At 40.0% G+C, this 18,225-nt stretch overlaps 1 protein-coding gene across 6 annotated transcripts in view; it reads left to right on the top strand.

The window, feature by feature from the left end:
- The window catches only part of LOC137986255 (protein sidekick-1-like), a 101,495-nt gene that overhangs the window by 55,532 nt on the left and 27,738 nt on the right, over positions 1-18,225 (top strand). For all 6 annotated transcript variants that reach the window (XM_068833480.1, XM_068833484.1, XM_068833479.1 and 3 more), the window contains 4 exons: positions 2,979-3,320; positions 7,709-8,002; positions 10,834-11,166; positions 13,612-13,911. In XM_068833480.1, coding sequence (XP_068689581.1) covers positions 2,979-3,320; positions 7,709-8,002; positions 10,834-11,166; positions 13,612-13,911 — 1,269 coding nt within the window. The remainder of the gene's footprint in view (positions 1-2,978; positions 3,321-7,708; positions 8,003-10,833; positions 11,167-13,611; positions 13,912-18,225) is intronic.

The following is an 18,225-nucleotide window of genomic DNA, read 5'->3' as shown; positions in this document are numbered from 1 at the left end:
CATTGCCTCTGTTTAACGCCGGTTTCGTAAGTTTAATTTGAATAGCTTCTTTTATCCTGCGTTTGAAGGTGTTAACTTCGGTTGATAGTACTTTTGTCTTATTTGGGTCCACCGAGTGGCAATCACGACAATGCTCGTGAATAGCTGATGAACTTCTTGACTAGTGTTCTTTTACTCTGATTTCCAGAGAGCGGGCCGTTTCGCCAACGTACTCCTTGTTACACTTCTCACAATGGATCTGGTACACAGTACCGCATTTCTTGAGATTGACAGTTGTGTCCTTGACACGTACCAATTGTGATCTTAGAGAATTGACGGGTTTATGAATAAGTGTAACCTCGTGTGACTTGAAAGCTCTTTGCAGGCGTTCCGAGATTCCTTTGATGTATGGCGTTGATGCATAGATTTTCTTCTCGTTTTGAGGCTCTTCGGTATCTTCTGTTGTAGATTTTGGATGTGGTATTGTTAGCATCCATTCTGGATAGTTATTCATTTTTAGAGCTTGCTTGACGTGCTGTGTTTCTCTGTTTCTGATGAAGTCCGGTTGAAAAACGGACGAAATATTTCATAAGTTTTAACTTTTAGCTCCGAGTTTGTAAAACTTTTTAACTTTTATTATGCTTCCGGAGCAGGAAACAAATGTTTTTGATTGTGTCATGACAAAGATTTCATTCATTTCTATTAATAATAACAATATTAATAATAATAATAATAATAATAATAATAATAATAGAGAATTTATAATTAATATCATTCATTATTAATAATTAATAAGTATTAATAATTAGTAATTAATAATTAGGGTAAGAATTGGACTGTTGCAGGAAACTACGATATTTCTCCTGCAGTGCCTTAAAACCATGGTTTGGTTTTGGCCATAGTGGGCAAATGTAGACAAATTAAAGTACAATAATATTAATAATAATAATAATAATTATTATTATTATTATTATCATTATTATTTAATAATGATAATTTTTAATAATAATAGTAATAGTAATTTCAACTTACAATATATTACAGTAAATTAAAAAATCTTAACGTAGCCTAACTAGTCCAAACAAAATTTATGTAAAAATATTATTCTTTATACCCGTCGTGTATTAAAAAGTGTGCATTTCTACAATTCAAAAGCAATTATTTAGCCTAAAAAACTTATTTTAAAAAATTGCTACTTAAAAATGTCTATTTAATATCTTCTTCAATTGTCTCGACGATAATAATAATAATAATAATAATAATAGTCAGCAGTGGTCAGTCAGCAGTGGTGCTGGCAGTAGTCAGCACTTATCCCCACAGACACAGACCGAAGGGATATCGTTGATTTCCCAATCATACCTCAAGTGAACGGCATCTCTAAACTCCCTCTTGTTGAAAGCATAGTCCACGTCCTTAAGTGGGATTACTGTCCACCAACTTGATGCACCTTTCTCCATAGCAAGATCAGCCGCTCCTAGTTTTACTTGATAGAGAGTTTCTCACATTTTCACACCTCTCCTGCAAACCTTTATCTTTCTCTTTATGCACGCCTTGATGCAAAGTTCTTGTTACAGTATCATTCGGAGGCTCGTGCGCTGGTAAGATTATCTGCGTTACAAGCGGGGCAGTTATCTTGACTGACACTGCGTACTAAGACTTCGCTTGGTCTTTTCGCTTTATTTGGTGGATCATGTCTCCTTGCTTTTTGTAAGCGTCTTTGAATCATTTTCCCCTCACGCAAAATAATAATAATAATAATAATAATAATAATAATAATAATGATGATGATGATGATGATGATAATAATAATATAGTAGTGTGAATGAAAAGGAATTTGAAAAAATCGAAAAATATCAGGATTTGGCGTGGGACATTAGAAGAGTGTGGAGTGTGAAAAAACGTGGATGTAGTACCGGTCTTGGAAGTGTCACTAAGAAACTTGCACAATGGATCGAAAAACTGGGGATTCGGCGAAGAATTAGACTGTTGCAGAAATCTACGCTATAGGGAACGGCCAGAATTTTAAGGAAGGTGCTTGACTTTTTAAGTACCAAGAGAATGTCCCCAGGGGACCCTTGGTTATCTTTATTTTTAAACCCGTACAAGTTAAAGTGCTTGAAACTGATAGTTGTTTTTGACAAGTCTTTGGTAAGCTTTAAAGCCTGGCCCCAGTTGTGTGAAGGGTGGATAGCGCTATCCACCAGATAAATCACTATCCAGCGGATAAACCACTTTAGTTATCCAGTGGATAGCGCTACGCACCCTCTGAACTACTGGGGCCTTGTGTGGCGAGGAAAAATAGAAAATGAATTAAAAAATAATCATACGCAGCACTCGACTTACTTGTCAGTTTTCTACTGTCAACGTTCGATAGTACTGTGAAGTTAACAATAATTAATTTACCGCAGCTGAACATTTTACCATGTTTTGAATATCTCTAGCTTTTACATCAAAATGTTAGATGGGTGAATGCAAGAGATGGAAAAAGACAATATCACTGGAGGATCGAGGAGGCCATTTTGAAAATGCCAAAACTTAGGGTGCGTTCGATTGACTCTATTCCGGATTAAAAATAAGCGGAGTGATGATTTAAAACGGTATGTCTGGCGCTTTTGAAGCAACAAGGATAATATATATTTAAAATAGCATTTTATTAAGTGTTTGATAATTTTAATGTGAATCTCCGTAAAAACGAAGGATTTTTAACTTCTATTCCATGTATTCCTGTTGCGGAATACGGTCAATCGAACGCACCCTTATTAAACTCAGACTTGCGCGAAAAAACACAGGAGCACTGCAGCACGGCTTGTATTTAATCGTAGGGTGTTTCCTAGTGGGTAAGCAAACCCTTTTAAGGGCAACCAAACTGACAAGGTTTGGTTGCTCGACTTTTGAAACAGGACACGTTTGATTTATTTTTTGAATTTCGAGCTCTGAAGTTATCAACGGACGCTTGTAAGGTAATGTCATGCATTGTCTATCGTTTGGTCTTTTTTCAGCGCCGTCCGTCATTCCAACAAATGTCACTGCAACACCAATAGGAACCACGTCAGTTCACCTGACATGGGCTATTCGGGGCCTGGAGAGAGGGTTCATCCTGCAGTCCTTTGTGGTGTCCTACCGTGCTTTGAAAAATGGGACCTGGGGAGACGCAGTAAAAAAGCATGTTCCGACAAATGAAACAAGTGAAATTTTTCAAGGGCAACAGGTCTTTTCAAAAGAATACGAAATTATTGAAGGGCTAGACGTCTTTACAAAGTATGAGATTCAAATGGCGGCATACGCGGCAAATCTTACTGGGAACTTCAGTCGACCGATAAATGTGACTACAAAAGAAGGAGGTAATAAGGTCTACGAATTTTAAGAATCCTTTGCAGCTGTGTATTTTTGGATGTATCGCAACGCTTCCACTCGTCCCAAAAGAAACATTGTGCAAAGCGTTGCGTTACATCTAAGCGTTGCGTTACATCTATCTATCTATCTATCTATCTATCTATCTATCTACCTATCTATCTGTCTATCTATCTATCTATCCAATATATCTATCTATCTAATCTATCTATCTATCTAATCTATCCAATATATCTATCTATCTATCTATCTATCTAATCTATCTATCTATCTATCTAATCTATCTCATCTCATCTCATCTCATCTAATCTAATCTAATCTCATCTCATCTATATACACAGGTGATTATACAAAATCGCGCGCTCACATTGGCTCGCCATCTCGGATTATCAGCCGATAATCACCTCGACGGACGAAATGGCTGCTAGTAGTCGTTTTGCCGCTGTAAGTGAAGATGATTTCGCGTTGAAGCTTTTTTTTCTCTTTTTTGAAATAGTCACCTGTGTATTTATACTAAAACAATTCTTCGGCGAATAATTGTCAGATATGACTAACCTTCTTGGTTTCATCAGAGCAGTGCTGATGTCTAGAATGGAGGTAAAGCTTATAAAGCCACCCCAAATGTACCTCACATGTGGTACATCTAAGCCATGTCAGAGTGTTCAAACTAGCGAGCTAGTGAGCATGCGCAATTGCTAGCGGCAATGACTCATCCTAGTAGGGTGCTCAATTTGGACAAAGCAAAAGCTTTGTAATGCAAAAGAGCTATATCTAGATCTATAGCTATATATATATATTTTTTTTTTCCAATGGTTGGATTAGTGAGTGGTGTAAATGTTTTGCTACAATCCTATGTATTTTAGTCCTTTTCTTGGTGTTAAAAGCTTTGGCAACCTTGTACATTATAAGGGAATCTTTGCTGACTTTATTATAATTAACATAGGCGCTTGCTATTTCCACTTGACTTCAAGAGGTTTAACTTGTAGAAAAATCTCCAGTTTTAAACCTTTTAGCTGTCGTAACGAGCCAGTTATTAAGTGAAGCTATGATCTTCGCAATTATGAGCGCAATCAATTGCGTAGAGAGGCCCGAAAAATTCGGGACTTCAACGGAGTTTGAACCCGTGACCTCGCGATACCGATGCGATCTTCCTGGGAACTTCAGTCGACCGTGGTTACAAAAGAAGGAGCGGTATCGTGAGGTCACGGGTTCAAACCCCGTGGAAGTCCTAAATTTTTCAGGCTTCTCTACGCAATTGCTAAAATTAAGCTCATAACTGCGAGGATCATAGCTTCACTTGATTTCATATCCGCATTTCATATATATAATTCATTTCATATATCATTTCGTTCGTTGAGCCAGTTATTACCCATCAAAAACTGATAAATTCTTGGGTGGCAAAAGCGCTGATGATCCCGTACATTCTCGAGTTTTCGAATTTTCAAAGCTGGCCAAACGCTCGCAACATTTCAACGCAACATCTTGCAACATTGTCGCATGATGTTGCGACATGTGTTGAACGGGGTGGCCAAACGCACGCAACATTTCCATAATTTTCAACGCAACATGTCAATGTTCATGTGCCCCAGGCCCCTGGGGCGCAAGAAGTGGACCTAACGCGCATGCCCTAGCGCAGCAATATTGCGTGAACGTGGCCAAACGAGCACGACATCATGCAACATCCAAAATGTTGCTCGAAAAATTTGACCGTTTTCAAATTTGATCCAACATCATCCAACATGTTGCAACATATCGCGACAGGGTGGCCAAACGTATGCAACACGTTGTGCCCAACAATGTTGCAAGATGTTGCGTTGAAATATTGCGAGCGTTTGGCCACGCGTTTACAGAGCTTTAGATTCTAGGACGAGAACGACTACGACTACTAGATTTTCTCATAGAACAATAGTGAGCGCGCGTAAACCAGCGTCATTTTGGCGGGAAAAACGTGATACCGGCGTCATTTTAGTACGAGGTTTTGCAAAAATGTTGTCGTGTCACAACAAGTCGACAACACGGAAGCAGTTTTGACATTTTTCGATCAGGAAAAAGGCTCAGTTACCAGCAGTAAGAATAACTGAGCAACCTACACTGCTGACAAAGAGTAAGATTAATCGTCCGGGTTATAAATTTTTTAAGTATTTTCGGTAAAAACGGACAGTCAAATTTCGTACTCGTTCTCGTCCTCGTCGTAGAATCTAAAGCTCTCTATCATCTGGTTTGTCGTATTCAAATTTTCAGAGATGTAGAGGATATTACACGGTGGCGAGAAGATACGAATTTTATGTTTGATTGGCGCGAACGAGTGCATGGGATATTAATTGTTCTTGCCGCAAGAACATAATATTCATATCTTTGAGGTAACGTGTAATTTTCTTTTTATTATTTGGACAGTAAATATACATGGTAGAGATTGAAAAACATTCTTTAATACAAATATTGGATATTAATGCAAACAAAAAAAATGGCGGGATCGTGACGTCGTTGCTCAATAGAGAGCTTAAGCACCCACGTTTTTGAGACGCGGACGGCAACCGGAAGTGACCTGTTTTTCCTTTTAATTTGTTTACACACAATCACATTTAAATTGCTAAGATCTTTTCCCCATTAGAGATGATTAGTATAAAAATCTGGGAGGCACCATTGCCCTGGCAAGCGAAAATGTCTCTTCCGGTTACCGTCCGCCTCTCGCGCGTGCTTAAGCTCCCTAATATAACCACTCGTGTTACATACGAAATATACGCCGCTCGGTTCCCGGATGTAGTGGTTGTATTGATTCTACGTGTTCGTTAAAAAACGATAGGCTTGCGCTATTGAGGAAAAACATGTAAACAAAGATTCTCCTCTATGCTTATCGGTAAAAACTTGCACCCGGAAACACGATCCAAGTCGAGTTCAATCGTGTGGCTGTGATTCCTTGTTCTTTTCACCATTTGTGTAGCATTTCTTGTGCCATTACTGCGATTTTCATAATTCCGCGGTCGCCAACGGTCAAACTACGTTTTGGCTTCCATTAATCAAACTTCCAACGCCAAGCCGAGAGTTAACCCACAATAGACCTTATTCACGATAGCCGCCATGTTGGATTTGCCTTTATCATGCAAATTAGCTACACATTTCTGAGGGGTCAAACAACACAAGTTCGAGAGGTTATAACGAACATCTTAGGCACACATATGATTTGTTTCACGTTCATTGAATGTTTATCACCTAAGTAGTAAAATAGAATGATTACACAAGTTACTTCGATGTTTTTTTAGTGAAAAATGAGCAGATAACGAAGCAGACAGTCAAAATGTCGGAGGCAATCAAAAGATAGAAAACTATTATAAAAGGTAATTAATTTTAAATTCTAAAATGTACTTTTAGCAATGTTAATTCAATATTTTGACGAGCCGATTTTCCGCAATTTGCCTTTATTCCATTGTTTGCCCCCCAGCATAACACATGGCTAATTTACATGACAATTTAATAACCAACATGGCGGCTATCGTGAATAAGGGCTATTGATGCGTGACATAACCTATCAACCTACACTCGCCGATGGAACGCTATTGAATCTCTACGACTCTTTTGACAGACGAATCTCTGAAAGATATCATAGCGGTATTCGATCTGTGAACTAAACAAAACTCCAATTCATTTTCCGGAGGCGGAGTCGATCTTCCTGGCCAAAACGCAGTTTGGCACTTAGCTCTTGAAGGTGAGATTCCTCAGAATTATGAAAATCGCAGAAACTTTACAATGTACCGGATGGCCTTCGACATTGAGCTGATCTGCAAAGGGTTATCTATTTCCGTCGAAAACGTTACTGTGCCCACCAAAGACATCATTTACTTAAAGTGGGAACAAGCCAGCAAACAATCTCAGTATGGGCATGATCATTATATGTAGGAAGCCATAACTGGTTCGACGATCGACAGCGCATATGAAGCATCGGGTCCCGTCTCCACCGCGCATTTCCCTTTCGTGAACGGTCGTTACCATTGCAAACGGCAAATGTTTTTTTTTTTCTAATATAAAGGAAAAAAATGATCAAATTACGTATTGAACCCAGGCTATTCTTGGTTTGCACTCACGTGATTGGACGGCCACGTTAGTGTACAAAACAAAAGCAAAATGTCGCTCGCGTTTTGCATGATAATAGAGCCAAATTCGCAAGTCTAGACTTTTTTGCTATTATTCGTTACACCAATGTTACGTTCGTTTGTTACGTTCGTTACTCCATGACGTCAGGTGCAAGCCAAGGATTGGATTATCAGCGTACGTCATTCACCACTACACTATCGAGTTGCTCGGTCAAAGCTTTAGTAAATAGTAATATATATATAGCAAATAGTTGATTGACATATGTAAATGTGCATGTTTCTGTTCTCAGTACCTTCTCCTCCAGTGAACGTGAGAACCCGCTCTTGGTCACTTTCAAGTGTGCGCGTGGACTGGGACGAAGTACCGTTGGATGACCGCAATGGAAACATAACCGGGTATATAGTTGAATTGAGGAATGGAAGTTGTTTGATAGAAAATAGAACCGTTGACGGCGAGAACAACCGAACAGCAGTGCTAGATGACCTAGAAATGTTCGTCACGTACAACATTAGAGTTCGGGCCAAGACGAAAGCGGGACCTGGTAGGCCCAGTTCTCCTGTAAACGCAACAACTAACCAAACGAGTAAGATCATTGTATTTAAAACTTGTTCTTGGTTTAGATATGTCCACGAGTGAACAATAGATGGTTTTCCCAGTCCCATAACGCAATACGTTTTGGGGAGTTCTTTACATAAAAACAAATTAATACAAGTTATTTACTCTTGGTACTGTATCATGCTTCAGTGAACTGGATATCCATTGTTTTGATGCAAATGACCCTCCAAAATGAACTGTATTATGGGGAATCTCTTTTGGTGATCCACCTTCCCACACGCCTGCTGTGGGAGAACAGTTTAGCTGTTCCCAACCCAGCTTACCACATGTCTTGTATGTGGAGCTGCCACTGAAAGGGGTGCCTCAAACATCAGGTTGATATGCTAGCTGCACTATGCTGATGAGGCCCAGCAAGGCCGAAACAGCCGTCCATGCTGCTATTTGACCGGGTGAAGTGGTCATACGCATGCGTGATGTGTTAGCCACAGCAGGTTGGTGTTATGGGGTGTCACCTTGGTTTTTTGTATTGTGGGATTTGCGAAAGTAGCGAATGGAGCGTTGTCACTCACCTGACTACAATGGATGCTAATTTAATAAACAGAAGAAACTTTTTGCATAAAAATAGAGTTCAATTCACCTACCACCTACCTACCTATTCACCTATCACCTACTCGGACCATCTTTATTTAAACCGCCGTGGCAAGTACAGCAACGACGCAGCTCAACAAGGTCGAACCGAAACCATGTATTTGGGAGTTTCAGCAAGGACAACGTTTATGTCGACGAAGACGCCACTTCAGAGTAACTTTGCGCTATCATAAGAATTTCGCGAGTAGTCCATCTTTTTCTGTTGTACAAACCGGGCGAACTATGCTATAACGGTTTTGAAGAGGCGGTAGAAAATGAGCGGTTCACTGCTGTATGCTCATGTTGTCGTCAAAAAGGAGGGTGTACAGTGCAGGTTGCGGGTAGCGGGTTGCGGGTTAGGGTTTCAGGTCATTGTTTCATCACAGATGAAACAACCCAAACCTTTACAAAGATGCTAAACTTAGCTTAAACATTATCCAGTTTATGCCTAATGTTAGCATTAGTAAAGGTTTGGGTTGTTTCAGCTGCGATGAAACAATGACCTGAAACCTCAACCCGCAACTTGCAATTTACACCCTCCGTCGTCAGAACCCAAAATTTGATCATTTCACGTTGTCGTTTTGTGGAGCACGTCACAGAAGTGTATTAAAATTCGTGCCGCGAGTGCAGCACGATTAATTTCCCCATTTTTAACCAATGATATTCTTGTTTTGAGCGTGACGTTGCCGTAGCCGTAGCCGTCATCGTTGCTGTGATTTCCAATTCGCTATTTCCCCATCCCATTATGCAATACGTTTTTAAATTTTGGAAAATGGGGGAGGGGGGGGGGGGTGGGATCTTTACTTCAAAACAATAAAAGTTGTTTACTCTTGGGACTGTATCATACTTTAGTGAACTGGATATCCATTGTCTTAATGCAAATAACCCCCCAAAATTGATTGGTGAAAACAGAATTGTCAAATACTCGAAATTTTGAATTACGTCACAAATTACATCAATTGAGGTGGGAAGTGGCTAGCAAGAAATTTTTAGGTCTGATCTGACTTTAACTCACTAACTCAAATCACAGTTAGCACAGAAAACTTCCTGCTTGCTGAAACTGTTGGTACTCCTGCTTTAGCCTGCGTGGCTTTCGGTATTGTTGACGCGAGAGGCAACTTAACGAGCGGCGAAGATGTGCGAAGAATGGGAAGGACCGCTTCACAGCGCCGCTTCCCCCATTCTCCGCGCGGCTTCGCCGCTCATTAATTTCCTTTACGCGCCAACAATTTCACCATCTACGCAGGTTACTCCTGTTCCGTTTATTCTTTTCTTCTTCGCATCGTATTTTTGATGTTGTTTTGTTTATGAAGCTTGTGCGTTTGTTATAGAGACCTTTAGATTCTAGGAAGAGGACGAGAACGATTACGAGATTTGACTGCCCATTTTTAGCTAAAGTACTTAGAAGACTTATCATTAACCCGAACGATTAATCTTACTCTTTGTTAGCAGTGTAGATTGCTCAGTTGTTCTTATTACTGATAGCCGAACCTTTTTGCTGATCGAAAAACCCAAAACTGCTACCGTGTTGTTGATTTGTTTTGACACGACAACATTTTGGCAGAACCTCGAACTAATTTTTCTCGCCAAAATGACGCTGGTTTGCGCGCGCTCACTGTTGGTCTATGGGAAAATATCGTACTCGTAGTCGTTCTCGTCCTAGAATCTAAAGCTCTCTAATATTGACGTTGTTCCTCCGACGTTTAACTATTAAAAAATTGTGACAAATATATTCACACCTGCTAAAAAGTACTAAAAACCTTGTTAAGACGACGACGTTTCGACGTTGGATAAACGTCATTATCAAGTCAAGGTTATTTGAAAATTACAATCTGTAACTACTAAAAGAGCAATAGCTGATAAGAAGGAATAGTAAATGAAAGGAACAATGAAAATTAAACAAAAAGTTTGTTACGTATGGAGTCCGTCTGGATATTTAAATTAGGCCGCTTGGTACTCTTAATGAGGAGCATTTCCTAGAGTTAAAAATCAAATTTGTCCTGGCACTTTTCTTAAGACTTTAAATTGGTTTTCTTCTAAAACATTTTTCCTACCGTGAGTTTCCAAAAAATGTCGGCCAATTCACGAATTTTTGTGTTCAGCAATGCGTTGGTGAAGGTGTCGGGCTGTATACCCAACATAACCTGCATCACACAGATCACATTTAAAGTAGTAAACAACACATTGCTGATTCACAACTGATGGCTCTGATACTTTTATTTGTTTTTGTAGTCCCCGACGTCAACTTGACGTTTTTATACGCGAATGCCACCAGCAACTCCTCTATTGACGTGTCATGGAAAATACAGCACATCAACAAACGGCTGAATGAGCCTACGCGTTATCGCCTGTCCTATTGCCCAAAGAAGTATTGTGAGAAGTATAGTGCTGATGACCCCGTAAATCTGAATACTCTCTTCGAGTACAGCCTCGGAAATCTGACAACTTACGTCGAGTACAAAATAAGAGTCATGGCTATGGACATAACGGCCAAAGATGGAACGAAAGTTCTGATTCCAAGCGGAAATTTCAGCAAGCCAATTTATGGAAGGACCCTCGAAGGTGGTAAGAGATGATCTCTGTACCTAATTCTCTTAAGAGTAGTTTCTAACTTTAAAATACCTTTTTTCATAACAGTAAAATGTCAGCTCCACAAAACATGCATCTCGCCTCTATTGCTCTTCCTCATGGCTTTGAAGGGACTCGCAATCTATGAAAAACTAAAACTGCTTGCTGTTTTTACTGCTTTGCAAATTAGTGTCTTCTAGAAATCTTAATTGCGAAGGAGTTTGTGGCGTCATATCAGCAATAGATCCATGGACCTTTTTGCAGATACGACGGCCATTTTGATTTCTGTTCTTTCAAAAGACATTATGGGATGCTCAGTTTGCAAATTAATATGTATTTGCCCCCTGGGCATCCCATAATAGCTATTTGAAACAACAGAAATCAAAATGACCGCCGTGTCTGCTAAATGGTGTATACTCTGACTTTGCAAGGAAAATGGTTGGTGGTAGCATCTAAATCCAAATTAAGAGAAGAACTTAAAGGGGCTATGTCACGTCATTTAACGGTGTTTAGTGTAATCTTTTGTTAATCACGAATTTAAAACTCGAAAATGGTAATGTGGAATTCCTTTGTTGATAAAATTATCATTACATCACAAACAAGATGATTCCGAACAAAACCGACCTTTATCCAGGCAATTTGCCATAAACTTGAAAAAAGTCGGGCCGATTTTTTTCAAGATTACCCAAATGCAATCCCTTTCAATCTTGTTTATTCGTGTCCATCCATGCTTTTCTATCCTTTTGCTGTATTCCTTTTATGTTGTTCAACAGTCTTAAGTGGTTATTGCAATGTTTCATTTTACTTTTTGGGGCATTTTGGGTGTCATGAAATGACATCATTTCGCGTGACATAGGCCCTTTAAATAGGTTAAGTCGGAATATTTGAAAAAAACTTCCACTTAAACAAAAGATAACTTAAACACAAAGGAAATGATTTTTACAACCAAATTTGTTTGAAATTTTTCAAAGAAAGAATGATTGAATTTTACAATCCCTAATTTTTGTTTTCAATTTTCCCTGGTGCCGCCATCTTGAATAATTGTGACGTATTACGGATGCCCTATTGTCAATAAACAACTATAGCTATAGTTGAAGGGACTTAATACAACAATTCAAAATTCTTCTAGTCTTTCCACTCGATGCCATCCGACGATCGAAATAAATTGTGGAAAACTTCTAAGCGATGTTCTTGTCTTAGCTTGTCTTGTGACCCTCTTTCCGCCACACTGAATTGCATTAAATTATCTTAAACTAGTTTCCAACAAAGGTGCAGTTCCTGACCATGATTACAAATATAAAGACATTTTACCGTTGATTGCTCAGTGACCTCGATTCAATCTCAGGTCTTTTCTCCGCAAATAGTTGCCGCTTTTTCGTTGAGAAGAACTTTGGGAACAAGGGTGAAAAACCGTGTTTTGATTTAGCGTGGTTCCGAGTTATCTGAAGTTGCACGGAGCACCGAAGAGCAAATGCAGTCGAACCTCCCTTAATAGTCTATAAGCGACCACCGAAAATGTCAAGCCTAGGTGGTTGTTTACGGCAGGTAGTCGCTTAGGAGAACTCGGACCATATTGAGTTAAAATTTTGCCTTATTAGCAGAGGAGCCGGATATGAACTAGAAATTCCCATGAGAATACATTTTTTGCGGAGACAACAAGACATCGATACCATGGCTGAAATAAAAAATAAAAAACCTTGTACATGACTTGGACTGAACATGCAATGATTGTGTTGACTGCATGCACCGAATACCGTACTTCGATTTTTCATGCTGTAGTTGTTCCGTTAAACTGTTGACTGTTTTTGAGAGATCAGAAAATCAGTTCTAATCTTCCGTAGTTATAAGACACTTAAGGTCGTCTCTTTTAAGACTGACAGAGTACAGTGTATGCGCATTTTTTCTTTAAAATCTTAAATGTTTTATTCATGTAAAAAGTCAATTTCCAGTAAAAATCCGTTGCTTCCCATTGAGAAATTTCCTTCTCTTGTACTACCCAAGAATGCCATAATGTTACAACGCCTTGTTGTCCAATTTCTGCCCTATTATCTATCAAGTGTTCGCTTACGGTAGGTTAAAAACTAAAGAAAATTCCAAACTATTAGCTCTAAAAGTTGTCTCGGTCACTTACGAGAGGTGGTCGCTAACAAGAAGTTCCGAATATAGTGATTTTACTTGGAAACTAATGATATTTTGGAAAAGTGGTCGCTGAGTGGAGAGAGGTGGTCGCAACCGGAGGTTCGACTGTAAGTAATTAATAGTTAAAGTTCTTTGACTTGGGCCATTAAGTTTCGAAAACAGTACAAAACGTTAAGTTTATAAAAAGTTATGCAGTTCAAGCAAATGTTTGTAAACTGCTGTTTGTGTTTTATTTTTAATTAATAGCAATTAAACCTAATGGAACATGACCTTGTTGCAATCACATGTTTTGCTTTCTTTTAGTGCCGGGGGCAGCACCTTCAAATGTCAGTGCGACGCCTGAAAGTACTACGAGCATCTTGGTGAGATGGGGAAAGTTGCCCTGGGATAAGGTCAATGCTAACATTACACAATACACCATTAAATTGTACAACGGAAGTACTCTGGAACATCTACGCAGTAATCATGTCTCTAGTCATGAATTTTCTTTCCTAATAAACGGCCTTGAAGTTTACAGCAATTACAGTGTGCAGGTGCAGGCGGTCGCAAAAACGGGCAGTGGTCCGTTCAGTGAGTTTGTAAACATCACCACTCATCAACCAGGTAAGCCGAGTGAAAAGTGAGGTTAGGCGATAAGATCTCTGGGTTGTCATGGGATTTTGCCAGGGGTTTTGGGGAACAAGGAACGTGGCTGATTTAAACTGGGGAACAGAGGAACAAAGACTAAATATCTTAGGGAACATAAACCATTTTAGGGGTCAAAAAGCTGAGAACTAGTTTGTAAGTAATTCCCGGAACAATGGAACACGATAAATTTTTCAAAAGGAGCAAGGGAGGCCTGGAGGCCCATAATAATAATGCTCGGCAAGCTCGGAGCGACCTAGGGGCCTGTTCCTCAAAAGCTTGGAAAACTCTTCAGGCAGCGTTCACGCGAACGCGGTTTTACATCGACACGGTTTCATGACTTCAAAACCGCGTCAAAATCGATGCGGTTTGCAAATGTTTACACGGACCCGTTTTCGCCAGAAAATTAAAGTCGCGATGGTATAAGCGAGCGCTGCAGTACGTGCTAAATTTAACGACTTTGAATCGAATGATGCAAATTTCGTGCCAAAATAGTAACCGTATTCAAATCGATGCAATTTCGCAGTTTACACGACAGGTGAAATCGTATCGTTTTGAAAGCGCTCCACTTTTGGCAGCGTTTCCAAATCGACCCGTTTTCGATCGGTGTCGTGTAAACAGAAGGCGTAACTGCATCGAAAACAATGCGGTTACAAATGAAGCCGTGTTCGTATAAACGCTGCCTCAGTTTCGGGCTCGAAAAGAAGTTCGTAAAACTAATATCGGATCACCTAGGAAAGCTTCTTTTGGAGCAAGACCAGTGAAAAGGTAACGGCAAAGGTTCGTGACTAGAAGCGTTTTCTTTTGAAAGATAACAAGAGGTTTTTGTCATCCAATATACGCCCGAAAAGCCATGGGAAACCCCCGGGGAAGAACATCTGCGTTTTCGTTAGTTAGTTATCAAAACAAGCAGCAATTTGACTCATGACTGTGATATGTGAGAGGCACATGATTTTACGTCACAAACTGGTTTCTTTGAAAACAGGAATGCAAACCAGTTTGTGACGTAAAATCGAAAATAGACCCATGCCTCTCACATCACGGTCGTGGGTCCAAATTACTGCTACAGAATGTAGTTTTGCCAAGTTTACGTGGCTTGTACGGTACAGAAAAAGCTAGATTCTGGGTAACAATGTTTGCTTTGGATGGGAAGATTTGTATTAGGAACAAAAAATATTTGAGTTTAAGTGCTTTTTTGTAAGAACCCTGATCAAACAAAAAGGAACAGCTTCTCGTCCACCCAAAGTTCAGTTTCTCCTAAGGCACGGGGCGGTGTTCGTCTTTCTCACATTTTGATTATGGTGTGTTAGGTAATATGTATTATAACTTGCACTTGGTACTCCTTTTTCGAAGTGTCTTCTTTGAGTACCCATGAATGGATCTCCGTTTGACGTCATAACGTGCCTTACCCCATTGACTCCCAGGGGTTCCCCACTGACGAGTAAAATAGTCTGGCGTTAGACAGAGTAAAAACTAAGTCTGGCCGGTTTCGGCCGGCTTGGACGTCAAAGGGTTACACTCTGAGTCGTCAGGGAGTTTAATAGGGAATTTAAGGAACGACGACGGCTACGACTACGAAAACGCGACAAAGCAATAATATCATTGGTTAAAAGAGCATAAATAATCGTGCTGCACGTGCAGCACGGATTTTAGCAAGTATGTTTGCGGTCCTCTGCATAACGACGACGTGAAATCGCCAAATTTGAAGTTTTGATGACAACGTAAGCATGTAACAGAGAATCCTTCATTCTCTATTTTAAATTTGAAACCGCTCCTACCGATCTATTTTGAGGATATTTGCCCACATTGTACGACGCGAACTAGACTGAATAATCGCGAAAGACCCTCGATAGAGCCAAGTTATATGTTGAGGTGACGTTTTCGTCGACCGTCGCCGTCGTAGATCTCAAATTAGGGAGCTTACGAAACGACGACGCCGACGGCAACGACGACGCTACAAAACAATAGGTTTGGTGAGCAAAAACAATGGCTCTGCACGTGCGTTTTACATTTTGGTACATTTCTTTGCCGTCATCTCCTAAATGACGACGTGAAATGACCAAATTCAAGGTTCTGTGGAGGACGTTAGCACATGACGATGAATTTTCAGTTCTCTCTGTACACTTCCAACCCACTCATACCAGTTTAATTCCTCGACAGTTACTACACATTTTTAACGCGAAACGACATGAAATAGTTTCGTAGTGATATGAATAACGCGAACTCGTATTTTTAAATGAAGTCCTCGTAGCCGTCGTCGTTCTCGTTTCGTAAGCTCCCTATTCCCTAACAAACGACTACGGCTACGACAACGATAACGCCACGAAAGAATGGTGGAAAAATAATCGTGCTGCACGTGAGGCACGCATTTTAGGGCATATTTTTGCGGTTCTCTGCGAAACAACCGACGTGAAATCACCATATTTGAGGTTTTGAGGACAATTAACCTGAGCATACAAATGTGAACCTGTCATTTTTTATCTCTGAAACTGCTCGCACCAATTTATTTTTATCCGGGGTTGTTCCCCCACATTGGAAGACGTGAGCAAGATCGAATAATCGGGAAAGACTTGCGTTAGCGCAAAGACGTGAGCGAGAAGGAATAATCATGAAAGACTTGCGTTAGTGCAAAGATGTGATGACGTGAGCGAGATGGATTAATCGTGAAAGACGTGCATTAGTGCAAAGACGTGATGACGTGAGCGAGATGGAATAATCGTGAAAGACGTCTTGCGTTAGTGCAAAGACGTGATGACGTGAGCGAGATGGAATAATCGTGAAAGACGTGCGTTAGTGCAAAGACGTGATGACGTGAGCGAGATGGAATAATCATAAAAGACTTGCGTTAGTGCAAAGAAGTGATGACGTGAGCGAGATGGAATAATCGTGAAAGACGTCTTGCGTTAGTGCAAAGACGTGATGACGTGAGCGAGATGGAATAATCGTGAAAGACGTGCGTTAGTGCAAAGACGTGATGACGTGAGCGAGACGGAATAATCGTGAAAGACTTGCGATAGTGCAAAGTCATATTTTGAGGCGACATTTTCGTTGTCGTCGTAGAACCTAAGTCCCTGGTTATAGAATTTCGTACTGAAAACTGTTGGTGTCATCAAACGAAGAACGCCCTGGAATCCATGTCTCTCATTGGCTCGGTCGAGCATCAAACGACCTTTGAAAGCGTGGTACATAAACCCAACCTCGAGTTCAAATGGACCATTTTATAGTCTTTGCTCAGTTGCCAGGCCTTTGAATAAAAGTGAGGCTGAAGTTGACCTTGCTTTGATGCAAATCTCATTGCTTTTTTAATGTAAATCATGTTGCTGTAATGCTAACGAGTTTCTATGTACATGAGAAAGGAAATGAGGTTTGTATCACAACAAGGTCAACTCCAGCCTCGCTTTTATTCGAAGGCCTGGTAACTGAGCACAGAACTGTAAAATGATCAGTTGGTAACATAAATACTCTAAAAGCCAAATTTATAATTAACGTTTTAACAAAGGGAGTTTAAGCCTAATTTTAACAAGAAAATAAGCCTGTGAAGTGAGAAAGCTTCGTTTGCAATTTTTCCTCGTGAGTACAGGCTCGTCATTTACCAATTAATCCGTCAAGAAAGTATCACTGAATCATTAAAGTGGATTTTATATTGATACCGATTGAAAACTGGCCCCGAAATGTTTCGAGACAATTGACAGGCCTGGCTTCTCCCGAAAAAGCGAAGTTGGTGTATGACTTCGTTTTGATACCAATTTAATAGGGAGTTTAAGAAACCATGTCAGCTCCGGCGACGAGAACGTCACTTCAAAATATAAGTTTGAGCTATTTTAAGTATTTCACGATTATTCCACCTTGTTTGTGTTGGACAATATGGGCGAAGTATCTCATAACCGGACTGGTACGGACTGATTAGAAGTAAAGAAAGAGAATGAACGATTCACCGTTGTATGCCCACGTTGTCATTAACGTTGTCGTCAAAACCTTAAATTGACCATTTTACAGTTGTGTACTTAGTTACCTTGACTACAAATGAAAGTAAGGCTAGGGTTGACCTTGTTGTGATAGAAACCTCACTGTTTTTTAAAATGTAAATTTCAACTAATTAGCATGAGAACAACATCATTAAGATAGAGCAAGTTTCAATTGAGTGTCGTAAAACCAAAACCAAAGTAATTACTTTGGCCAATCAAAAAGGACTGAGACAATCCTGCAAACCAATCAAAACTCGAAGTAATTACACGTAGCCGACACAAAGCGCGGGAAAATGTGCACGCGTGAGCCACGATTGGTTTTGGTTTC

This window comes from Montipora foliosa, unplaced genomic scaffold (genome assembly GCF_036669935.1).
Source record: "Montipora foliosa isolate CH-2021 unplaced genomic scaffold, ASM3666993v2 scaffold_164, whole genome shotgun sequence".
Classification (NCBI taxonomy): Eukaryota; Metazoa; Cnidaria; class Anthozoa; order Scleractinia; family Acroporidae; genus Montipora; species Montipora foliosa.
This window is presented reverse-complemented; position numbering and strand designations above follow the sequence as displayed.